The 26,607-nt window shown below is 39.9% G+C and overlaps 1 protein-coding gene across 3 annotated transcripts in view; it reads left to right on the top strand.

Moving 5' to 3' along the window:
* MYZAP (myocardial zonula adherens protein) overlaps nucleotides 1–19,741 on the top strand; it is a 43,952-nt gene extending 24,211 nt beyond the window's left edge. For 2 of the 3 annotated variants that reach the window (XM_026045689.1, XM_026045690.1), the window contains exons 10-13: nucleotides 2,762–2,867; nucleotides 10,974–11,057; nucleotides 11,493–11,593; nucleotides 11,860–14,496. In XM_026045689.1, coding sequence (XP_025901474.1) covers nucleotides 2,762–2,867; nucleotides 10,974–11,057; nucleotides 11,493–11,593; nucleotides 11,860–11,965 — 397 coding nt within the window. In that variant the 3' untranslated portion in view covers nucleotides 11,966–14,496. 3 annotated transcript variants of the gene reach the window in all.
* The last annotated feature ends 6,866 nt before the right edge of the window (nucleotides 19,742–26,607 follow it).

Genomic DNA, 26,607 nt, shown 5'->3' with positions numbered 1-26,607 from the left:
TTTGTTTTTTTGAAGATACATTTTACTAATCTTAAAATGGTAGTTTGATAAAAATTATCTGGCTGAATATAATCTTAAACTTTTTTTAATTGTTGTTATTGCAAAAATCTTCATAATATTTTGTTTGTAAGTAACCTCCAGGCCTTTTTCTGAAAAACTGATTGCAAACATTCTTGATGGAACTTGTTCTGTCTCTATGAGATAAACTTTAGAAATGTATATATATCCTTTCATCTTTGACTTGTTTGTGAATTGCATTTTTCTTAAATCTGAGTTCCCAAAATTGATACAGTATAGTCCTGTCTCTGAATACTTTGATTATATTATTCTAGACCGTTCAACATATTTTTAAAAGAAAAGAGATCCTATATGCTATATATTGAGCTATTGGACTTCCCCTTCAAAGAGAGAAACTACTGAAGAGTGGAGGAGTTTTGAATGAAACCACCAGAGGTCTTTTCTGTATGARAAGATGACTAGCAGGGAAATGTTTGATGCTTAGCAGTACATGCAGGTCCACTTTAAGACAGGGCTCAGARAGGCAGATTCACAAACACAGCGGACATTAACTTATCCATATGAATAATATGAAGGCGTGAAAGAATCTGGCATCACAGTGCAGAAATATTGTGAAGCTATTTGGGGCAGGTGAGGGCGACTCTCTTGGCAATTAGACTTCTGTGAATGGTTGTTGTGGAAAGCACGAGGCATAGAAAGGTCTAGTGGCATGGTGAGGCCTGGGCGCATCATGGGGGGGCACACTGATGACAAATGCAACTATTGCTACTTCTTTATGGCTGGTGGACCACCAAGGCCAGGCAAAGACAATTTTCAAGCTRAGGCAAAGGCAGTTAAAGTTTCAAGAGAAACTTAACCTGGCATTGAAGTAGTAGTAACTGCAATTGCAATTGGAAAAGGCTTATTATATGACACTACTTCGGTGGSTAAAGATTAATTATAAGCAGAGACTGAATAATCCTTCTGGTTTCCTAATTATATTTCTGTGTCACCYAGAAACTCATTTCTAAGATTTTTGGCATCCTGCTGTTTCATGAATTATATAGATTAAAGGAAGTTCCTGCCCTGAGTATCTCCAGGCCTAATTGTGTGAGTCTGTGACTAGCTTAGCCAGTTGCAGGGTAATAACAGCTTTTCACATCAGCCAACTAAAATAACAGCCTCAAGTGTACAGATGTTGCGCATAACACAGAGCGTGGAGATGGAAAATAATTGCCTTCTTCCTTCACCTTTGGGTAACAGGTACTCTTCTCACTTCGCTGAAGCCTGCCCTGGCTGCTCAGCATGGAAAGTATGCTGCAGTAGAAAGGGCAGTTGCAATGCTCAGGCAGGAATCCATGCAGAGCAATCAAACAAACAAGCAGTTTCCATCCGYGCAAGGCAAGCAGGCAGTTGGGGTTCAGATGCTGAAGTCTATTTCTTGGTTACCGGTCTGCTCTTTAGCCCCTGCTGTGTCTCATCCTCTTAGAGAGGATGAGCCTGTGGTCTGTTGCTCCGTTCCTATCAGAGGCAATTCTGCATMTTTGAATGTGAGACCAAATATCTGTAACAGTTGTAAACAAAACACAAATKGTCATTTTGCAAGGCGGTATTATGCAGGATGGAAAAACCTACAGCAGTGCCTTTATTTTGAGTCAAAATCCTTGTCAAAGTGCAGCAGTTACAGTTCCGTAGAGTACTTCGCTGTTAATAGGGACTCTTTCTTGGGGCGAACAGCGTACAATTCAGTCATTCATTAGAATTGTGTCATACAGTTTGCCATCTGCTGCTTTGCTTTAAAATGCTTGTTCTGTTTGCAGCTTCAGCACTTTCATCTGCTGTTCACAGAGCAAGATGAAAAAGCTTTTTTGTTTTTGATTCCCCTCCTCCACTTCTCAAATTCCGTTCAACCCAGGACCTAAGAGTACGGGAGTTTATTTTGCAAGCAAGAGACTACTTTCTTTCCGTAATTTCAGGAATTCTACATTCAGATAAAAGTGGAGGTTCCCATGACCATTTTGCCAAAAACTGATTAAAAACCTTGCCTTCTGTTCTTTTGCATATTCTAAAACTACTTTTGTGGCAAGCTGCCAAATGAGCCTGTGGCAGGAGTCCTGTGGGTGTTCAACCTCTGTGTAAAGTGGATTTGAAGAAATCCAAGGTCTATCTACAGATTCACACATGCAAACTTAAATTATTCAGAGCAATTACTGTTGACTATKGATGAGTTAATATTATTCCAGTTAGTGTTTTGCTGCTGTTGGCAACTATGCCAAATCCCAAGATTGCTCTGTAGTTGGAAAGCACTTAAAGGACACCAGCAGATGTGCTTTGTGATTATTTAGTATGTATTTCCCCTAAAGTTTGCAGGTAGTAATAGGTCAGGATCAGTGTGCCTTTCTAGTGATAGAGATCTACTTAATGCCTTTCACTTAAAGGAAAAACAGACTTCTCAAAAAGAAGAGCTTTTGTTATTGTTTAATGTTGTTTAATTATCAGCACTTCAGGCTGTGAGTAAGTGAGCCAGTATGCAAGACAAAGGTGAGCTAACCTGGGTGGGGACAGCCAYTTGGACTGAAAGATGGCCATTAAAATGTACTTTAGACAAATAAAAGTGACATCTGATAATGGATTTGGACTTGTTAGTAAGATACCTCTTGACCTAGTCTTCCTGATTCGTGGTGAGATAGTAGGGGTTGTGTTTGTTTTGCTTGGACTGCATAGCTCCCCACTTAATTTGCCTAATTTTTTCATCTTCTGCCAGGTCACAGCATCTGGAGGAGGTAGCAGCTAGCCTACGAGAGCGAATCAAACATCTGGATGATATGGTCCACTGCCAGCAGAAGAAAGTCAAGCACATGGTCGAGGAGGTGAGATCATGTAAAACAATGTGTTTTGAGTCTTTAGGGGATGCTAGTTCTCTCAGTATGTAACCCAGAGAGAGATGTGTGGGACTTCTGGATGCCTCCATAGTTACAAGAAGTAACAGAAGATGAGCTAAGCATGAGTTCTGCTTCACTAGGTGAAAGCAATTCAATCCTGTTTATGTAACCGCTCTTTTAGGTTTTATATTATGATCTTTAGGCCAACTCTTAATTCAGGAACTCTTTATGGTAGTTCAGGAAACACAACTTAATTTGAAATATTTAGCAGGTAACTCGAGAAATAATGCAGAGTGGTTATATGGGGAGGAAGTAGTAAGTAAAATAAATTAATTTCCTTCCTGTACAAAAGTACTTCTGTTTCAGACATTTGCAGCCTTTTCTTTTTTCTTTTTTTTTTCCCCATGTCTTCATAGAAACAGAGGGGCAAAAGCACTTTTTTACCACTCTTGTGCTTCCCTGATATAATTTGCCATAAAATTTTAAGCAGTTTTCTTCTGAAAAGTTGCTTCAACTTGCTGGCCACATGTATGCTAAGGAATTGTTCCAGCAGTCAGGAGAGGGCTGTGTTTGCATTTTTTTTTTTGTTTCCAGAGAAATAGTGGGGAAATAGGTAGGTTAAGTTTAAATTAGAGCTTTACAAAGTAGATGGGCATCACAATTATACTGAGATTGCAGCRATGGGTCAGCATTAGTGACAGACCTTTGAGGGTGGGGATGAATTTCATTTGTGTCTGCTTGTCAAGTGCCCACAATACCAAATATTTTGCATTGATCATAATCTAAGGCATTCCTTCTCAATTTATAATATATTTGTGCTTCATGATTTGCTGTCCAAGTGTYTCTGATTCAACATGGACTTTTTCCATCTTTGTTGAAGTGGTATAATAAGTTTTTACCTACATATATCCTGCTGTAAATTGGTTATAAGATTCTGATATACAGTCCTTCTGTATAGTTGCATATATGATACCAAGGAATCCTGTCTTACATGCAGRGGGATACAAAGCTGATCAGGGAAGGAAGTGGAATGCAAAAGTAACTTAAAGGCATTTATCATTTTCTGTTAAAGTTCTTWTTTTTTCCATATCCTCAGTACAGAAAATTGATATCAAGACTTAAGGTTTTGTTTCTAGTCCAGATTGCCATTTTCAAGCAGCATGGCAGGTAGTCTGCAACTGGGCTGACARTCTTTATACCTAGTCTGTAGTCTGCTAAGGAATCCTTCAATCTAATAATCCAGTCTTCTAATTAATAGATTACCAAAATAAATACTTATCCATAGGCTGTTTTATGTCCTCATAAGCCAAACATCACTATATTTTATCCTTTTGTCAAACCAAAAGTACTAGAAGACTTGTCAGTGTGCTAGCTGTGGCAAATATAGTGATTCTGATAACTAACAAGCACTGTGGCCTAAACTKTCTTCTCTATTGCCAAGTCCGTAGTAAATGGCTCAGTATAACTTGACCTCTAGTGGGCAGAATTGGTAAAACAAATTCTTTCAATTCCATAAAGTGTTCTGGCAAAAGCATTCATAAGGATTGAATCGATTRTTTTGTAAATGTCAGTCATAATAAGTCAGTTTACCATGCAGATTCCTTGTAATATAGGTCAATTAATTCCTTCATCTGCACAGCAAGCCTTTTAAGACATTGGTTTCCTATTTTAACAAGTAAAATGCAAGATGACTACCTCTCTAAACTTTCAACTATGTTTGATTTTAGCTGATGTTTAATGTTTGTTTCAGCTGATTTTCAATACCAGTTCAGTCTCTGTAGAAATCTTTTATTGCTCTATAGCTGTAGGGACTATATTTTTTCTTTTAGTTTTTCATATTTTAGCTTTGTCTTTCTGATCACTTTCCTTAAGAGCTACATGTACACCTGCTACAATACCTATGTCTTGGGTAGAGAGCCAGCTAACCACAGGTTTGATGAGATTAGACGGTGACAAACACATGGAGCTCRTATGCTCTGTTTTGGACTGAGATCTTTATAAAAAGCCTACAAATAGCAGCTCTTTCTGGTTACAAACTGGAACAGTTGCCCACTRTGCAGAAGGTAGAGCATTGTAGATGGGCATTCATTTAAATCCCTGAGCTATCCATGCATGGTATTTGTCATGCTTTTGTGTCTCTTCTGCAAGTAAATATATGAACAGAATTCTTAGGTTGACTTTCAGCATCACTTACTATGCCGCTACTGCTGAGAGTTCAGCACAAAAATACTTAAAAGCTAGAATGTTGAAAGGGAATGTGCTCTGAAGACACTGTTTTGGAGGAAAAATAAAAACTAGATATCAATAGCACTAAAACATATTTTACATAATAAATGGGGATTTTTTTTGAATTGTGCTGCTATTCAAATTTCAGAAAAGTGTTTTTTCAGAGTGTATTTGCACTTGCATCTCTCTATTAAATTTAACCTGTAGTGGCTAGGAATATCTAGAAAGTTACTCATTGCTGCAACAATATCTAGTATCTTTAAAGTTATGTTTTATCTTAAGGTTTCTGAAGGTACTACCATGATGAATAACTTGTATTTAAAAAATGTAATTGAGAGAGAATGGCTAAAGCATCTAGAAAGGTGGCTTTGCTTATCTTCCTTGCGACATGAAAATACACTGAGAACAGACTAACCTGGGAAACCCACAACAGTAGTGGAAAGAAAGTAAATAGTCCAAATTATCAACATTTGCTTTTCTCAGAAGCTGGACCAAAACAYACTGTGTGAACCAGGCTAGAGCGATGGGTATTTGTTCATTTTAGTATGTTCAGATACAGATTTGAAGCATAAATGGGAGTTTTTTCCTTCAGAGTAAACTGGAACAGGTTTATGTTTTTAGCACCTCCAATTTAAACAAGGTACAGCAACAGAAATTAACCCTATTTAACAAGTCTGCTGAACAAACATGCTTCAGAATCATGTGGAGACCTCTCAAAGCTGGAGAATTACAGAGAGTTTTGTGGTTGAAAATTCAGAAGGTAGATTGCTCTTCMGGCCATTTGTAGGGGAAAGATGATGGATCACAAGCAAGTGACAGATGTGAGGCATCCTGAAGGGAAAGCGAGCAGCCAGAAGGAACTGAGAAAGATGCTGTTCAGGGGAACCTTGTGGTGCACTAACACTTCCATTGCTGTTTTTGATAGCATTTTAAAAGAAATTAGAAGGCTGTGCCCCTAACATAGGTGTGCGTGAAAGGAGAAGCTGGCAGAGAGCAGCAAATGTAGGYGGTTATGGAAGAAAAGAGCCACCTTCAAGGTATTGCTGTATTAAATACAACAGATCTGCCACCTGCTTTGAGTGGAATCACCTATGGGGAAGGACTTCACAGTTGAGGGTGCTTGTGCTCCTTGGCCAGGACATGATTTCCTTCTAAGTTTTTCTCTGAAATACAGATCCTTCCCTCTCGGACTTTGATAGAACCCTTTTTGAATTGGTGTAGGCGGACTAATCATAACCTGAACATGAGCTCTTCTAATCATAATGTGAACAGGAGCTCTCCTAATCATAACCTGAACAGGAGCTCTCTTCCGTAGCCATTGTAAAGCACAGCCAGGCAGTGACAGGGGCTCCCACTGGGAAAGGTGGAAGCACCCGAGGAGGCTTCCACCAAGGAGGCTCCAAAGCAGAGACTCGGTTGGACAGATGCAAACAAGGAGGCTGTACAGGAGCATGTGGGAAGCTATTCTGATGATATTTCCTTAGAGGATGAAATTGCTGTTATTCAGATAAATGAGTGAAAGCTCGCTCTTTTATCAATTCCGTGTGTCAATCTGTTTAACTATCTGTGCCAGGGTAGGGGAGGGGAGTTTAGTTTATGCCAACTTAGCGTAAGCTAAGGCCAAAAATCTTCAGAAGAAATATATAAACTTAAATCAGCAACAAGAAAAATATTTCCTGACTTGATCTCCATTCCAAACCTGGAGAGATTTAATAGCGCTTTAATTCTGAAATGGAGTTTTCAGTTGAAATGAATTGTATTTTSATGGTACATAAAGCTTATATGAAGTAGTGTTTCATTGCTAAGAAGCAGGAGAAGGAAGAAAACAAACATTTACACTTACAAGCAAGGCTTGTGGGTAGATACAAGAGCTATTCAGAAAAGGAGTAAAAGAGGGAAGGTATATTTCGTGGCAAGAAATTATTTACAGAACTCAGATTTCACCTGAAATTCCCCTAACTACTGAATTGAACTGTCTCTAGGTCATGGCCCATGAGCTGTTCTCCACCTTTAGTCTCAGATACTTTGGATAATAAATGGTGACCAAAGCCAGAGAAGCTGTATCCTGCTGTGCGGAAGACGCTTGCATGAAAGTGTATATATTGCCTGCTAACAAGAAAATGGTATTCCAAATACAGAAGATACTTTGTACTACACAAATGGGGAATAAAGAAGAAAGTTTTCCACCAAAAACTTAACCAGATGATAAGTTAACCAATTAACCAACTTAACCAGTTGTCAAGATACTCCCAACTCCAGATGCATTGCAATTTATCCCATTCTTGGGATGCAYAGTTTCCATTTTAGTTCAAGTAAAAGAAGCCACACAGAAACAGAGAAGATAAGAAGATGGAAATTTCAATGACAGTGAGATGCCAAAGATAAATGGCAGCACATAAATACCACCCACACCCCTCAAAAAAATGCATCGCATTTGGATTCCCTGGTGGACTTGAGCAATGCAGTGCATTGGTTATCTATGGCAAAAATAGAATTGCTGCTTGTGTTTGGAGACAGTGTTTCTACACGCATAGCATCAGCTTTCTCAGCAGGGGATTTCCTGGCCAAGTCATTAATTAGGAGACTCACATATTAGGAAGATAGTTCTTAATAAGGTGGGTTGAACTGTTAGCCAATGTGCAGATGTTTATAACCCATTAGGACATCTAGGCCCTATGGGCCTGATTTAGCAACAGACGCACATCAAAGACCAATGTAATGTATTCATGTAGCTCACTAGCTTAGGAAGCTCTCTTAAGTTCGTGCAAGAATGTAAATAAGTTACTAAGTTGTCATTTTTTGATATATGTGATARGATTTTAAAATGCTAGAACAAAAGGAGTAAGGGGAGACTGAAGAAGTTTATCTGGGATTAAAAGGAAAAGCTGCACWCTCCTACCTATTTTGTTATATACTTGAAAAAAATTCAAACTGTTGTCTAGATTGATAAGTACCACTTAAGTCCAATGAAATGGTGGACTCTGTGAAGTGAAATTTTCTTTTCCTTGTTCAGTAGCTGTGTCTGAGAGTTCAGGCTGATGTTGTAATGTCTTGTCTGTCTTGTTTTGTATAATGTAATAAGTGTTTGTCCTGTGTTTAGTCATAAWTATGAGTAGTTTGTTCATATCTGTGTAACAGTGTTACAGATGCCAGATGCATTAATGATCAAYGTATAAGGAAAATGCACAATACTTGAACTATATATAATATTAAGTGTCATGTTCTGATAAAGATTTTAGATTAATGTATGGTAGTGTCAAGGAGTAGATGCTGACTGAGTGTATATAACAGCTGGATCTGTTCCAATTGAATGATGGATCAATGTGTTTTTCAAGCCTCTGGTACCGTGACTGAGTCACAGACAGAATAAAATACTGCTTGCTATTTCACTTTCCTTATGAAAGCTTTACAGTTGGGCACAACTTCCATTTTCTTTTAAAACTGTATTTCTTTCTGCTGAAATTACTTCAGAATTGTCTTGATAATTACTTTAGAATTGTTTTGATTTCCCTTCTACTATCTCTCTTCACTTCTCTAGCATTTTTTTGTGACTGTTCTTAGATGCCAAAGAGAATGTGATGGCTTTTGATCACTGAGAGACCACATGAGTCTCTCAACTCAAGGCCCAACTGGGCCTTGCTTCTGTTCACACCCAGAATCTGGGATATTCACCTCCAACAGAAGGAAGAAATACAGGAGCATCATCTCGGGGTGGAGAATATGGCTAGGTGGGGAAGGCAAGGGAATGCCGTGTCTGGAAACAGGATGATGATGTGGCCCAGGATTGCTAAATTCAAAGGCTTTTGCCAGGGGAGTTGTCCTCAAAGAAATGAGTGGGCCATTAAGTCTGTCATATTGCTAAGCAGGTTGCCAGTTTTGTTGGACTGCCTAATGTGCATGCAAAGATTGTAAAAGAGCTGATAGAAGCTTGGAGGAAAAGCAGTGGCTCATGATTCCAACAATACAAGGCAGGAGAAGAGACGAGTGCCAGGGAAAGACTGTCCAGACCCTTGTAGGACAGGCTGGAAGAGAAGAATTTGAGGAGTATGYCCAAATAATGCTCAGAGAAAGTGACAAAGAAATCTGAGAGGGTAATTGCACAAAAGCCAGATTGGGGAGCAGATTGTTGAGTCAGCAGTGACATGAAGTGCTAAAGTCTGCAGACACCACGAGGCTGAGGTGGTTTATAGGGCTCAGACTTTGCCCAAAGAAAATGTTAGAACATCTTGGTGGTAATTTTGGCCTGGAGTCAGTCCAGAAGTGACTCAGATTCAYGAGTTAGTCCAAGGAATTTGAGATTCTCTGGGTCACCCTTTTGTGTCTGACACTAGACTGCTTTGGCTACCGCTCAGTCCCTCCTCTCCTTATTGTATTTCACTTGCTTTGTTTCACTTTTTCTTTACCTTGTGTTCAACCAAAATAGAGCAGTTCWAACCACTGCTCTATTATGAGCTAGTTGTTCTTGCACTTTATGCAACTASTTGGAACCGAGACCATCTCCAGACTTGGATTTGTGCAATATGCGTGTGTGTGGTTCTGTAAACCGTGTTGTATTCGTTTCTCAAAGGAAACCACTGCACTTTTACTTTATGCAGTGTAACTTAGGCAAATGTACTAAATTAAGGTTTAATTTCATTCAATATAATAAATTATATATAATCCACCAACTTGTTCCTGTTTTGCCTACTTTCCTGTAAGTGGCATGTTTCCTTGAAGGGTAATCCAATCAGGTTTGATCACACCTGGGTCTTCCCTGCACTATGGCGTAAGATGCTGTCTATTCAAATCCTTTGTGTCATCCTTTGTGTCATCTGCGTTAAGCCTGTGGTAGGTTTAAAGCTTTCATGCTAATACAGTGTTCAAATTGCTTCCTTGCATGCCCAGGAGGGCAGAATATTACAAATATTACTTCAAGTAGTCTTTCAAATCTTCTGAGTTGAAAGGAAGGTGGATTGAAATACAGCTGGAAAAAATACTAACTAGACCCTACTTGACATGGAGAGCAAAGTGATGATGCACCATTCCCAGCTGTCATTGCTGCTGCTGTGGGACAAGCCTTGCCCAAGCCCAGGAAGCGGCGTCAGCTCCAATTCTCCCTGCTCCTCCTCACATGCAAGCGAGGGCAAGGATCCCTCTTCTCAGATTGCTCTTTCACTGCGCTCCTGAATATCCTCCCAAYGGATGTTAACCTGAATCTCCTTGAGGAAAAGCAGTAACATTTGGATTTTCTGCTTAGCTATTATTTTGTTTTGTTCTTTTAATGAGCCATTGTTATAAGAGTTGTGGTCAGCAGGAGTTGAGAGAGAATAATAAATGATTTTCTTTGATCCAAGGAGAAATTTCAGTCTGTTTGCATATTAGTTGCTATTGTCTTCTCAGTGGGGTCACCTGAAAGGAACAGACTTCTGCTAGTCAAGAGRTTTCCTGGGACAATGTGGGACAGCCACAATATTTTTGACGTAGTTAACCATACTTTATTTTTCATGTTCACCTGTAAAAAACCTCTTCTSTCTCCCTGACGTATGAAATGAATTATTTTTTTTAAGTGTGTGGCATAGCAAGAAAARAAACTCTTCAAGAAACTAGCACATGTGCAATGTATTTTTGGTACAAGAGTAAATACCAGCAGAGGCCTGCCATTTTCCTTAGTTCAGTCTGTCGCATGTAAGTAAGCATGTATAGTCTTTATATRTACACTTATAATCATGTGGGATGGTAGTGAATCCATGGATCGAGGCAGTTTGTGGAAGGTGTTCAGTAGTGGCCAGACAGTGAATTTAAACCTATTTCTTCCTGCAGTATCTACATCTCTTCCCTCGTCTTTTGATTGCCATCAGATTTAATGTTTTGTTTTGTTTTTCTATACAGATTGAAATGCTAAGGAAGAAAGTAAAAGAAAAAGAATTATTTATAGTACAGCTTTTAGAAAAAATCTCTTTCTTAGAATGTGAGGTAAGGCATTACCTTTTAAGTTTATGTTATTTTGATTGTTTTATGAACCCGTTAAAAGTGGATTTGATGTTGTCTTATGTTACCCAGATGGATATTTACTACATGTATTTACTCTTCTTCAGTATGAAAATCAAACTTATGACATCGATCACATAAAGAATGTAATACAAAGTCTCAGTATTCATGCTAGTTTTCTCAATATACAACTTTATAACAGTATTGTGCTTAAAATAAGCGCTTGAAATAAGATAAGTGCTTAAAATAGAGGCTTCTGAACAAAGATTGTTGGTTTATTTTTTCCTCTGAATCTTATTTGCTTAATAAATCTTTTTACATTTTTTATAATGGGGGAAAAAAAGTCAATTTGCTGTAATACTTGCTTAATTGTTATTATTTAAATATAACAAACTTGTGTTGAAATCTATTGTTTTCTAGAATAAAGAATTACAAGATAAATTGGACTATTTAATGGAAAACCAACCAAAGACCAATATAGAAACCAGAGATACTGGTGTAGGATGTGATCTTCCTTTCAGGTATTTAGTTTTTCTACTTGTTCATAGCAAATCTTTTCACAGTGTCCTTTATTAGTGCTAATTTGTAAATAATTGTATTTGTAAACTGTTGGAGCAGATTATAGTTTTGAAAAAAAAAAAAAGGAAAAAAAATAAAAAGGAGCATATCCAATAGGCTGAAGAACTTTAGCCTGTCAATAAAATGATTGATTGCAGTGGCACATCCAGCCCAGCTGTCTGATACTGTCGTGCTAAACTTGGTAAGCTTTTTCTTGTCTCCTTAACAGTACAAATATTGAGGACAGAAGATCTCCTGAAGGTGCAAGGCCGGGGAGGACGTACACTCCATTCAAAAGAGTCCTGGAATATAGCACAAAGAACAGTACATCTTGAGCTTTCACGTCAGTGTGCTTTTTAAATATAAGCAAATATCTTGCGCCTTTGCAGCTTGGTTAGATAAATTTTTATCAAGCCATAGAGAAGAACAGCAGCATGGAGTCTTGCTAATTTATCCTGAAAGCAGCTTTTTAGTAACTTCCATCTGAAGTTATTACTGACATTACCTGTGATGGGGACATGGAAGAAGTGGGATGAAACAGCAGTCAATATTGCTTCTTTGAGCGAAGCTGTGTAGTGCAATGTGTCATTTCAAATACTAGTAAGGAAGGAGTTGTATAGCTGTACAGTATTTTTTCCTTCAATTGTGTTGTAATTCTATTTGTACAGTGAAGCTCTAATATATTTTTTCAATACTACTAGAAGCAAAATCTTAAAGTACTTGGCAATGGGCATTAATGTGAGAGCTCCCTYTTGTCCGTTCACACAGCATAAGGGCTCTTCATCCCTGTCACAGAGACCTGTTGTGACCAGTGAGACCTGCTAATGACCAGTGTCCTTTTGCTGGGAGTGAGGGATGCAACTGCAGCTGCTCTCCAAGAATCCCCTCAGCACAGGCAGGAGAATGTCATGTTTGTTGCCCCGAACAGCAAGACACAGAGCAACTTTAGAATGAACTGGTTTGTTCTTCACCAGTTATAGGGTGAGTGAAAGATGTATTCAATAGTAATTGTGCAGGAAAATCCCTGTCACTTAGATTTTAAGTTCCTTTTGGAGAAAGGAATTCTCACTAAACAGGATTTTGCCTATAGCAATTGCAAGTTCCTCTCTCATGTGAATAACAATTTTGATCTTGAATAYCGTTTCTTCCAAAACACTTAATCTTATCCCTGACATATATGCCATCAGGAATTACTGCCTCTAATGCTGACTTATTTTAATATATCAGGTATTTTTTACATTCTGTGAGATCTCCAAGTTTTAGCAAACTAAAATGAATTATAAGTATTTCCTGGTAATTCTTTCAACATGAGTGAAGGGTATTTTTTTTTTTCTTATTAATTACTGCTGTAGAAAACCAACAACTTAGGTTTGGTATCATTAATGTTGGATCCTAGAAAGCACTCATCTTGCCACAGGATTTCACAGAGGGACTGGCTTTGTCTCCAGTCTAATGCAAGYTGTTAAACTGAGCACTGCCTGTTCAAATTCAAGCTCAATAGAGTTATATTTAAAATAGTAATCTTTGCAGTATTTTATGTTTTTATGAATTTGTTAGAGAACTTTGCTTATCCTGTAACTGTGCTACTAAATAAAGAAGTGTGGACTGGAGGATGTTTTGATCTGGTGTAAGTACCTTGCAGGAACATTAATTTCTTGATGATATATGAACAGAATAAAGTGGGAATCTCAAACTTCCCTAGACTTTATGAACCGATCATCATCGATTCATACATATGCTATTTTTTTCCTCACAAACTGTTTAACTCATAAAAGCTTAAAATGTTCTTTTACAGTGGGATAAGGCTCGATGAGAAAGTCCCTGGGAATAGGGAATTCTGCAGCCTAGAAAAACACTCTCTCATTATACCTAGCAGATTGTTTTCTATCTAATGCCAAATGCATAGAAACATCTGAGAGGTAGAGAAACTCTAGTCCTAATCTTGCCTAGATTATTTTTCCTTGAATTAAGATTTGATGCTTGAATGGATTTGAGAGACTGAGTTCAGGTTAATACTGGTTAAATATGAACAATTGAGATCAAGAAGTGAAAATCTAAATGGCACAACATTGGTTGTGCCAACAAATTGGTAGTGCATATTCATGAGCCCAAAAGATGAGGGAATGATGCAACCCAAATTTCAGGCACAAACCTTGTTACCTGTGATCTTATCTCCCTCTAGTGTTTGCTAACAGCAAATATGAGGACAAGCCTGCTTTTGAGGAGAAAGAACCTGAAGACTAATCCCAACTGAGCATGCTGATGTCAATTAGGGATACAGGCTCAGATCATACATAATCCTTTTTACCATCCTATGTGCCAAAATAATCCAGTTGTATTTTAGGGGTTTAATTCTTGACCATAGTTTCAGAAAGTTTCCATCAAACTTAAGGTGGATGGATAAAACTTAAATTTATAGATAAGCTAAACTGTTCGTGATTGTGAAGAATGTTAACTGAAGGTTAAATACCTAAAAATATTTTATCTCTTTGTCTGGCTTTGACCAAAATAGAGAAAACTTGATGATTATGAGGTACTAAGTAAATGTCAGGAGAGAGCAGGATGGAATATCAAAATGCCGTTTTGATACAGACTTTGAAAGGAAGTTCATTCTGCTTTTAATAAAGTCATGAGGATCTTGTCTGAACATATTGCAAGGTATCCTAACTCTGAGCCTTGCAAAATGATGCTCTGCAGCAAGACCTTGAAGCTTTCTTGTAATTTTTCCTGTATGAATCTGTCCTAACTGTTTGATGGAATATGCRTTTTTTTTTTCTAAACCAAATTAGGGCTGAAACCAATGCTATATTTTTATATATATGCAGTGGGATGGATGAACATCATTAGATTGAATTAGTGGTCTTGATGTGGTAATTATGAAAGAAAAAGTATTTACATAAGTGTGGTATATGAGAATATGGAGTATACCAGTCAAATCAGCAGCAGTGACAGTTAGCCTAGGTAGTTACAAAACTAACTGAAAAGCCTGTAAACACCAGTAGAAATGACGTCAATTTGGGATTAAGTACTATAACATTAGAAATTAGTAAAATTTCTGCAGCCATCAATAAAAGCCATACAGGTAGGCTCWGGGAATTGCAAAAGTCAATTGTATGACTTCCGTCATTTGTACCATGTATTCTTCTGTGATTTAGTCCAGATTTTCTGGAAAGTATTTTGGGATACAGTTTCATATATGCTGTATAAATAYAAATAATGCCATTATATTGTATGCTTTTAATACATCTTGAATGTAGGGTGTGAAAAGTATAAATTGCAATAAACACTGTATTTAAGCTTTCTATTCTATTGTGTCAGCAGTCATTTAGAAATAAATTTCCCTTACAAACTTGTAAGCTATAGTACATTGTCTGGTGCCTTCAAAAGACATATGAACACAGAAGTGTTTATTCTGGAGCCTTGATGTTCTTGTCAGTGTTTTCTTTGGCAGACAGGCTGTTAAGAACAGGAAGACACTCCCTCCTTAAAGACCAAAAACTCTTCTGAAAGCCAAGTAACAGAAGTAGATGAACACCTTTTTTTTTCAAATAAGGAGCTATTGAACTGCRTTGGATAAGCAAGAACAGGGCAATGTAGCTTCCAAAACAATGCATTCTCCCAATCCCACAGGTAATATCTGAGCACATCTGGGATGTTCTTTCTTTTACAGCAGAATGAGAATGAGATTAATATAGTCTTTTTCTTCATTTCTTATCCATTTATTGGTAATAGAGATAAATCTCTTAAAAGTCGGAATGAAACAAGCAATATCTCAACTAAGAAGATGACTTTGATAGATGATAATTACAATGTTACTGGTTTGCAACCTTTAGCTGAAGAGTGTGAATTTTTTACTTAGCTAATGGTTCCCTGTGTATGTGTTTTCAGTGCAGGTTGCTAAAAGGCTCTCATCACATCTTGCCAAGATGGGCCATGCRCTGAAAGTCTACAACATAAGATTTTTGGGTTGCATACTAAAGTTTTGGTGAGATGCTTTAAATCTTTGTTTTAGACGTATGAAATTTTTATACATGGCTAGCTAAACTGAGTAGGTAAGCAGTTTTCTCCCTAGTCCCTAGCTTTGTACAGGAGATAACTGCTCCATAGAACGACRTACATGCAGGGACTTTGGTGATACTCAATACGCTTTACTTCGTTCCTGCTCAGCAAGCTTTTCCAGCASGTGGGGCTCTCTACGTGTGTACAGCTGCCTCGAAGCCCTGGCGAGTCATGGCCTTCCCACCCAGCTCAAGCACTAGAACTTGAAAGAGAGGAGAACTCGATGTTCATCAACCACCAAGCAGCAATCATGTAAAAATTGAGGTATGTGAGAATTYTCCAAATAAAATGGGACATGTAAATATCAGCAAGGTTACAATAGCTGTAAAGGTGTGTGATGCTTAGGCTGTTGGGAACAGCTTAACAAGGCTGAGACCTGCCACCTCTCTAGGGCCGTTAGTGTTAGCGTTAGTGTTAGTGCTGCTGTTGGATGGAGGAGCTGACTGACGCCCCTGGCGCTTGTGTGGCCTGGGAGGGCCTGTGCAAGGCAACCGGAGTTTTCTCACCCAGCCCTCAGGCCGTGCACAAGCGCGTTTAAAGGTGAACGCAATTCAAGGAAAACTTTATCGAGGGAAAAGGGGGCGCTGAGGCCTGTGCGGGGCTCTGGGCGCGGCGGGAACGACGCAAGGACCCGCGGCCTCKCCCGCCCCTTTCGCGTTCCGACTAATCGCGGCCCTGCCGCCCCGCCGTCCCTTCCGGTAAGATGGCGGCCCGCAGCGCGCTGCGGAAGCGGCGGGCGGCGGCCGGCCCGCGCGGCGGCGGCGGGGCCATGCGGGCGGCCCCGCGGCGGCAACATGGCGGAGCTGCGGGGCCGCAGCCTGCCCGAGCTGCGCGACATGCTGAGGCGGCAGCAGCGGCTGCTGGCGGACCGGTAAGCGCGGCGGGAGGGCGCCGGGSCCGCGGGCGGGCGGGAGGCCGGGGCCGCCTCACGGCGCGGGTGTTCGCTGTGTTCGTCCCCAGGCGGTTCGTGGCGCGGCTGCCCGATGGCGGCAGGAAGGTGGCRGAGCTGGCGGACAGGCTGGGCCGCGCCGTGCGGCAGGAGGAGCAGCGCGCGGCGACCCGTGACGGCYGGGGGACGTCGGGGGAAGGCGACGGAAAAACCCCCGAAACCGGCAGCAATGGCCTCTGCGAAATGAGCCCCGCGTCGGCCGCCCGCAGGGGTCTGGGCAGCGAGCAGCAGCTCCCCCAGGATAACGCTCAGGGTGGCGCGGAAGGAGCGGGCGGCTCGGAGCACAGTAAAGACCTGCTGGCTGACGCCTTCCAGAAAGTTTCAATTGCAGATGCGGGTGACAGTGGAGGAGCCGCGGAGAGGGAGCAGAGCGGCGCTAAGCACAGGGGCAACGTCTTCGGCAGCCTCTATGCCAAGACGCCCCATTATATTGAAGTGCTGGAGTCCAGAGCCAAGAACCCCATCGTCAAGAAAAACAAGTTTAAAACAAATATGTAAGTATTAAAAGAGTAGGGTTTAGGGAGCGTGAAGCAATTGGTTTGTATGAAATTAGAAATTATACACATCAAGTGTAGTGGAGTTATTTTCTTGTGATGCTTGCAGAGATTTAAAGTCATACGACTTCATGCTATGTCAACATACTGGTTCTTCAGCACTATGTACAGACTCTATATGGCGCTTCTGCCCATTTAAAAAAGTGTAAATCTTCCTAGAATTTTGTAGTCTGAGCTGCAAAACTACTAAACAATTGGCAGGACTTTCTTATGGATTGTCCAGAACTTTACTATTCTCCGGCTTTTGCTCCTTTTCTGCCACTGCAGAGGTTACAATTCATACTATATGGATAGCAGTGATGGTTTATGCTTTCCTTGTTTGTTAAGATGCTGCTCTTTCATATATGCTGCTTAATTGGCAGACTGTTACTATCAGGGGTAACCTGCAGGATTGTCACTATGCAGAGAAACTGTATCTGGCTAAGGGATAATTAACCTTTTAAGGTGAGTTAGAAAGGTGAAAAAGATTCACCTGTATAACTCTTTAATATACTGCTGCTTTTTACCTTGTGTATAGTGTCGTAACACTTGACATACTATGTAATATTTTTAGCTCTTACATGTTGAAAGTAACGTGGTTTCAAAACTGAAGTTAATCAACCTTGTGTTGCAAATTTGTTCACRAGTTGTATGTTCTCTTGCTTATAGATTATCAGGGGAGCAAAGTGGATCATCACATCATCACAGTGGTACCTCATCCAGTCAGTCCCCTGAGGGATCTGGCTCTCTAATGACTCCTGAAGAAAGACGACTTAGGGATAAGAAACATTTGAATGACATCACAGCAGCTCGGCTACCACCACTTCATCATGCCCCTGCTAAGTTATTATCTATAGAGGAGTCCATAGCAATTCAGATACAGCAAAAAGAAGCTTATGAGGTACGTACCTAAGGCCTGGTCTGAAAAGTAATTACCCTTCTGAAACTTCTATTCATGTATTAAACAAAATCTGGCATTAGTCTTTCTGTGCAGCTATGCAATTGCTTTATCTCTGAAAATTTAAGATGCCTTGTCTCTTGTTTTTTAATGAGTTTATAGCCCATACATAGCCCATGCATAAGTGAAGGCATATTAGAGTTTGATATTCCTAGAACATGCAGGAACACCTGCATGGTGTACACCTGGTACACCTGACTTAGTTTATTCCGCGTGTGAAATATCTTGAGTTCTTAAGTTCTTTAATATCTTTAAGTTCTTTAAAATTTAGGAGATTTCACAGTGAATTCCTCTAACGCATTTTGGTGTGGACTTCCCATGGTGCTGAGCTAATGTGTAAACTAAACACTTCTGTAAAAGTGTTTGTTGCCACTTAGCATTTTTCAAGCATATGCTAATTTAATCTTCTTGTCATTTGAAGGAAGGAAATTAATTTGGAAAATGGAAACAAGACTGTTTGCTGAGTGACAGGCTTTGTTCTTGGCTGCATAGCTCCTGCGCAAGGCTGCTCTCCTGCATAGAATGATTTTTTCCTTTAGAGGTGACATTAGTGTATGTCAGATGATGCCCGTCACACAGCCATAAAAGGGTCTTCAAAATTAATAGCACAGTAATGTATTAAAGTTTTTTTCTTTCCAATAATTACTAGAAAGTTAACTAGTTACTGATAGTATTATGACAAGTTTTTCCTTTAGAGGATTCTTCTGATGATGAGGATAAGTTTGACAAATGAATGCTTTTCTTAACTTGATTTTTTTTTTCAATAGGAAATGCAAGCCAAACTTGCAGCACAGAAACTTGCAGAAAGACTGAATATAAAAATGACCAGGTTTGAACCAGAGGGGGAGGCCTCAATGCAATACAGAGAAGTGAGAGATGAAGATTATCTTTCAGAAGAGGACTRAATTCAAGAGAGATGTCTGAAGATAAGCCACGTAACTGATTTTTATGTAGCACTCCTTAAAACTCCAAACCTGGATAATGAAAATTCTTGACCTAGGATTTTTTTTCTTAAAATTATGACATTACAGCTATAGGAAGGGTTTGGTATCAGCCTTATGATTGTAAGAATATACACTTTAGTGTCATTTGGAGTCTCTCTTCACAGCACTTGGGGCAATTAACCCTTGTGAAAAGACCCATGTTTTGAGATAATGGCAAAGAGAGCTCCTTAGTACACTTTTGCAGCCTATGATGAATCATCTACAAGAGAAGGCTTCATTTTGGAAGAAAGCACTTACAAAGAGTATCAACACACATGTCCATAAAGTCAGCTAAGGTGCCTGTGAGCTACTGCATGGAAATTTCATGTATGAAAGCTCTTGTATAAATGTGAAGTACTTTTACAGAGGCATAATCTATTTAAGATGATCTTGGTTTTACTGTGTGGGGAAGATGTATGCATGGACACCTATGATAAATACACAATAAGTTAGGCTGTTAATTTACTTTCAGGAGTGCTTATTTCTGTGCTGACACCATAAAATAACAGTTTTTGTCCCGTGCTGTGAATAGGTAAGAATTTCCAGTTATTTTGTAACTTGGATTCTGTTTGGACTTTAAGGAACACTGCTGTTTCCTTCTGGTGATTATTACAAAGCACATCAAGAGGTCAGATGAATCAGAAAATTTTAATATTTATATTAAAGGCCTTGTCGGTTTTCCATATTTTTGTACGCTGGTTTCAAATTTTGAAATACTGTTTTTTCATATTCTGATAATGTAAATCAATAGAGATACATTCTGTGGGGTTTTTTTTTTTTTTGAGAAAATAGGTCCTGTGAAGTTTGCAGATTTTGCTGTTCCTTAAGGATAAAATTATTCCTTACAATTATTCCTTTCCTGCCTTTTATTACAATTTTTGAGAGATGAGCAACAGCATTGAGAAATATTTCACAATGATATTCCAGTGTCAACTAGTATTTGAATCAGGATTATTTATTTGAAGCCTATTATGAATTGATTTTTGTTTTTTAACAGAACCTCCAGAGATTCTTTATAGGGCCTGTCAAAATCTCATTCCTGAGGAACTGCTGCAGCAGCCTGTGCAGGGCAGCAGTGTGCACAAGGCCCTGCCTGGGTGATACATCTTCCTGCTGGAATGGGATCACTGGAAATCAAGGATCCTCCACATGCAAGTCATGCAAAAAGCTGCACACTATTGTTTAGAAATGTGGGACGAGAGCCTTTCTACCATTTTCCAAGGSTAAAAAGCAGCTAATTGCATCACCACCAGTTTGGTAGCAGGCAGTTACTCTTTCCCAAATGCTGCAGTCCAAGGGACTCTCCTGTGCAGTCCCTGTGGTAAAATCCCTACCCTGTCACCTGTTGCTCCCTGTGTCTGCCACCTCTCACACATCCTCCTCCTGTTGCTTCCTGCAGCTCCCATCTAGGTACCAGCTGTGCACCAGGACATCTAGATACTTTGCTCATTTGAATATCTTGAGATATGAAACATGAAGCATTGATATGTGGCAAACTGTCAGTCATTCACCTTCATCTGCTGGCATCCACGCTGGTGGCCGGTCTGCTCCCTCAGTCACACGTGTTAATCTGCTCTCAGTCCCTGTGCTGCACCGGGCCCTGGGCCCCTGGAGCGCTCTTCTCCTGTGGGTGCAGGTCACTTCTCACCTTGCTCTTGTCCACGCCGCTACATGTTAGTCCTGCTGAGCCTTGTCATCACCCTTGCCTTCCTCCAGCCTCTTGTGCTGATCAAGGCCTGAGAGCTATGTTGGCTTTCCCTCTGCTGATGCATGAAGTTATTTGTAATTTTGCCATGCTGGCTCTTTCATGCTAAAGGAATTCGTGCAAAGGCATGCAGCTAAGGGTTAATTTTGAAGATTCCTGAAAGCTAGCTTGACTTGGGCTGCTGCTGATCCCTGCCTTCTCAGGCTAACAAAAATTATGTTACTTTCCATGTGCTTTCTAGGCTTATTTTTGCTTTCTAAACTTTTGAAGCAGAGACAGTTTTCTTGATCCATGTCTCAACAGCATTTCACATGGTGGAACTTTGCCGAAGTGGATCCCCTGAAAGGGTAAATTTCTAAATAAATAAATAAATTCACCTACTAACAGGTGAAGTGTGTTACATACTCCTTGTGCCATTAGCAGCTGCTTAGCAAAGTGCTGCAGGAGCCCTCTGGAGTAGGAGTGCTGTGTGGATGCCAAACCAAGCCGCAGGGTAAACTGTAAGTTGTTGGTTGAAGGACTTTCGTGGGGGCACCTTTGTCCTGGCTTTTGAGCATAGACATGTACATGTCCTTGGAATTCGTATGTTGGCAATGATTAAAGCAGAGAAACAGGTATAAAATGAGTCCCATGATGAGGAGGATGTTCAATTCAAAAGTTTGAAATAGGTTAGAGAAGATGATGATGAATCCTGAAATAGTTTAGTTGCATGAAATTAAGTTTCTGACCAAGTATGGATATTGCTGTTGTGTACTTCACAGTTCTTCAGTTCCAGAACATTTCAAAACATACCGTGGGAATTGAGGAGCTTGCCCTGCTGTGTTGGAGTGGACTATAACCCAATAGAAAATAAAGAATTAAAAGTATGTTGCTGAAGTAATTTCTTGTGTGAATTATGTTTTGATCATGTAAAGTTTGAAGTCAAATTTGAGATAAAATAGTCATTTTTTCACTGAAAACACTGGAATTAGGAGAATTGCTTTATAGGAAAGGAAAAGTTGGAGGAATGTAAATAAGTGAGAAGATCTGTAAGATCCCAAGCTGGGCAATCGCACAGGTGTGAAAGATAGCATGGAGACAGGTATTAAATAGCATGACACAAAGGTGAGARCTATAGCACGAGAGGCAGGTATCTATGAGAGGGAGCAGCTGTAGTATCTTGTTTTTGCCAGCTTTGGTGATACATGATCTGAAGGAATCAGCAGCTTGGAAATTATTTTAAATTGCTGGGAAATAACATGAGAAAGCAGAAAAGCCTAAGTGCTGAGTGCTGCTGTACTTGATTATTTTCCCAGACTATAAGAGTGACTATAGGACAGAAAAGATGCAGAATTGTTGCTTGTTTTGCAGCTCAGTAGATTGGTATTAGTAGTTTTAAGTCTGATAGTTTGTGAACTGCCTCTGCTGGCTGTGCAATTAAAATCAGCAATGTCAGCTGCAGATTCCCACGTGGAGGATATGGGGCATGCATATGGAGAAATTAGGAAGCACGTCTCTGTGCTGTGCAACCCCTGAACCTGCTGCAGGAACACTGCCACTGACGGGTGTCTGTGCTGGTGTGGAAGCCACGACAAAGCTGGGTTGCTCGGTGGCAGCCCGCGGGCAGTTAGGKGTTTCAGCATGGAAGTCTCCAACAGTGTCCATGTCACAGATGTACCACAAGCTGGCAGCCTTTCACAGGCTTGAGGAGGAGGGAAGACCCAACTGAGGTGTAGGAGGAGAGTCGGATGCTCTGTTTTTTGCCCCTCCGCTGCAGTGACCTTTCTGTGGATGCAGGAGGCTGGTTGTCATCTCAGTTACGTGGCCATGCTGGCTGTTGCCAGAGGCAGGCAGCATGGCAGAATCCTGCTCTGGATGTTTCTGACTGTGTGAGCTACACCTAGTTCATACTCTGCCTCAGACAAGCCAGGGTCTGGAAGGAGAGCCCTTGGATCATTGAGTTCTTGGCCTTTTGGTATGGTATAAAAGGGACTGGGAATAGGAGTCCTGTGTTGTAATATGCCATGCACTACCCTAGGGACTGTGTTGTCATAAAAGGTGGCTTTTCCCAAATTTTCCAGCCTTGCTTCTTTTCTTGAGCAGACTAGGAAGGAAGTATAATTTTTTCGAAGATGAAACCTTGGAAAGACAAAGGTTGGGGGAAGGGAGGACTCGCATGGTGTGGTCTTGTTCCAAGGAGGTGGGAACTAAACTGTGCTTTTCAGGAGTTTGTGGTTAGCATTTTCTTGCAAGGCCAYTGCTGTTAGGATAGTCTGTGTGGGGATTACCACGGAGATTTCCTGGTTTCCTTATGTTTGGATTTGTGTTGTGAACTCCCACGATCTGGGAGGCAAAAGGAAGTAAAAAAGCTAGCTTGTTTGGGGAAAAAAAGTGTGTGTGTGTATATATATATTGCTGTGGTATTTTTTTTCAGTAGGCTATTGATTGAGTTTTCTTCTCACACTTCTGCTGTGCTATGTCACTGCTGACATCGCGGCAGGCAAATGTTAGCTGACTGCAGTCCAAACACTTCATACTGCCATTGATTTTCCATGGGATATGAGTGCCTAACTCCCCTTGACTCCCTTCTAAATACTGTAATTGTTATTCCACGCACATGCAGATCTTTTCAGACATTGAATGATCTCTTGTTTCAAACATCTGTTTTGATTGTTTGGTTATCAAGATCTTTCTAACTTGGCCCTCGATTTGCTGAAGCATGAAGGCATGCACTGAGGTTGGARCCTGATTCCTCTAGGAATATTCATGTGTGTGTAAGTGCTCTGGTGAACTGCAATACTGGTTTGCGTTTAGTTTCATCTCTGTGCACAAGTGAGTGCAAGGATGAGAGTTGTAGACTAATTAGTGAGGAGATGGCACAAAAAAGAACAATGAAATATGTATGGGAGGCAAATTTATTTTTTAATTTGAGCTATTTCATTTTTTTGGACATTTGGATGTAAGCAAGTATGTCCTCTAGCACTAAGTATAAGAGATTTCTTACAGAGGAAATTCATACAAATTTGTACTGCCTGACACTCTGGCTGTTTTCCTTTCAGATTTGATATTGCGGACCATAATTGCATCAAGTGCAAATTGGCACATCTCCACCGATCTCATGAGGGAGATCAGGAGGGGCATAATGCTTAATGAACATGTTCGTATTTCATCCTTTTATCCACACAGCTGGTATTAATGTAGTTGCTTATTAGATCAAGGCCATGGCGAGCCATAGCTGAAGCCCAAGGTTTGGCCGAGTCCCTAAGGCTGTGCACATGATAGGAAATTTATTTGTAAACTTCTGCTGAATAGAAACTTCAGTTGCAAAATTTCTGTCCATACTTTTTTTTGAGAGAAGCTGTGGGATTTTTCCTTGGGCACACAGAATTTGGAGATGTGATGACACCATTTGTAGAAGACCTCAGTAAGGGAAAATGACTCCGAGGAAGGCTGGATGCTTTGCTGTCAGGGCATTATCTGGTAGCTGAACACATCTTTTCCAAACTGTCAGTGAAAGGTGGGAAGTAAATTACATAATCAATGCAATTTAGATTCCTAAATCATTTATAGCATTAGCCATTTAAGTCCTCAGGTATCTTAACTCTTAGTGATTGATTGGAGCTGAAATGAGTAACATTGCTCATCAAGAGAAGAATCTAATATATTTGGATCTTAACACTAAAACATGAAGTAGTATCAGGACTATTTTCCTAAATCATATCCCTGTTTCCATTTGAATTGAATTGGCATTGATTTTCTGCTGTTGTCTTGCAAACTCTTAAAAATACATATGGAATTTACCTGTAAACCAAATGAACTAGCTAATTTGGGGTGAGACATGTATCTAAATGAACTGTGCTAGGCAGCTTTTTGCATTTGGATATTGTGAAGTTTTTGCAGACTGTGTGAGAAGCTCATTCTGTTTAAGTCACTGTTATGAGTGTCCTGTGTTGTCTCCTGGTTACTATAAAAGTCTCAGTGTAGTTGTGTGAATCCATCAGTTCCTTTTGTAATTATGTGTGAAATTACTTTGTCGTTGGCTTTCCCTCTGCTTTCTCTTGAAGAAAGAAAAGAAACAGATTCATGAAATCTTCACTTAATGTAGTGATATCTTCTTCACTGACCCAAATTATTTCATATTGGAAGTTCTCATTCCTTGGTTTCTTCTGTATTTCTCTGTGCTGCTTTAAATTGGCATTATACCAATCATAGTACTACTCAAATGATAGCTGATGATAAATATTATCCTTGCACAGACAGAGGGCATCATCATATGTCATGCCTGCAGACCAKTTTTTTGCCTGCACTGCAGATTTTTGTGGCAGTGAGCCAGGAATTTTAATGAAAGAAAACATCAAAGATGCAGAAGAAATGAGAATATTAGTCAAGGAAGATACACAGTGATGCTCTCTGATAACCTCTGGTAATTGACATTAGAACTATGTGGGAGCAACTTAAATAAACATCTGGACACTGAGTTTAGACATTTCCAGTGACAAAATCCAGACAGATCTTCTGGACTTGCAATAATAAATATTTCAGCGCAGTCTACATGAATCAGCTTCGAATGCTGTTTTCAATTATTCTAGTTTTATAAATATATCATAGTTAATTATTCAGGGATAGAATTTCTTTTGAAGATTAAGGAATTTGATGTTTGCTTCATTCACATAAAGTTCCATTTTTATTTATATCAAATTTACTTCTGTTTGTACAAAAACAATAGTGCAAGCTTGCCAAGAGCCATTAAAACAGAATGCAACTGAACTTCTCCTGGGGTGGAAGGGCCTTTGCTGGAAATCCTGGCAGTGCACTGTAATTCATTCCAGCTATGGAAACCACTTAAACTGTGCTGAAAAGAAGATTACAAGTAAAGTTTTTAAAAGTTATTCTCAATAGTTTTAAAGGTCTTTTTCCTTATCTTTTTTTTTGTGTGTATTGGAACATGTGATACTGCTAAGAATGCGGTGTCCCTTTACAGACAGTTAAGAGATGTTTAGAGGTACTGAAGTATTTAAGAGATAACAATAAGGCTGAAAGACTGAAACACTAGTTGCAATCCAGATGTGGTCCTGATAATGCAGCTGTGACGAGGAAATGGCTAGTAAATGCACACACTGTTTCTGTACAACTTTYTATGTCTTAGCAAAGCCTCTAGTGTGGTGTATAACTGCAACATGACTTATTCAGGAGTAATGAATCTGAGGCTGCAGAGTTGCTACATGTTCAATTGACTTTTTCATGCATGTTCTTTTGTTTTCTTATTTTGGCACAATCTGTCTTTGTTGCTAGGGAGCCTGGACAAACGGGGGATTCTTGTGAGGACAATTTAGGACTAATCCTCAGTGCCACTCTCAGCTTAATTTATGCTTCCCACAGCCTAGGCTGCCAGCATTGGCACAAGTCCCTACAGCTTCTTGCCTGGGCTGTCACCAGTAGAAGCACCAGTTTAGACTGGCTGCCAGTGTCATTAACTGGTGGTTGAGTTGCACTATACCAACAAGTTAAAGTTTTAGGGAACAGCTGGTTTAGCCTGATCTCTTTGTCATCATCCCTTTCCAAGCTAGAAGAGAGAATGGTGTTTGCATATAATTCATAAAGTCCCTCCTGGACTAACTGCTAAGATTCATGAATTTGAGTCTGGTTTAGGCTCCCCAGCAGGTTATTGTTTCTGGGCAAGTCCTAGGCATGCAGATTAGGCTGCTGCAGGTAGACATTACAGAGTCTGTTGTATAGACTCTGATGGGCATTTGCTCAGTACAATTACAGTTCTCCCAGATTAATCAAATATGTTTTCTGCTTTCATGTTTG

This window comes from Nothoprocta perdicaria, unplaced genomic scaffold (assembly GCF_003342845.1).
Source record: "Nothoprocta perdicaria isolate Ctin4 unplaced genomic scaffold, notPer1 scaffold_41, whole genome shotgun sequence".
NCBI lineage: Eukaryota > Metazoa > Chordata > Aves > Tinamiformes > Tinamidae > Nothoprocta > Nothoprocta perdicaria.
The sequence above is the reverse complement of the archived record's forward strand: the minus strand, read 5'-3'. Positions and strand labels throughout refer to the sequence as shown.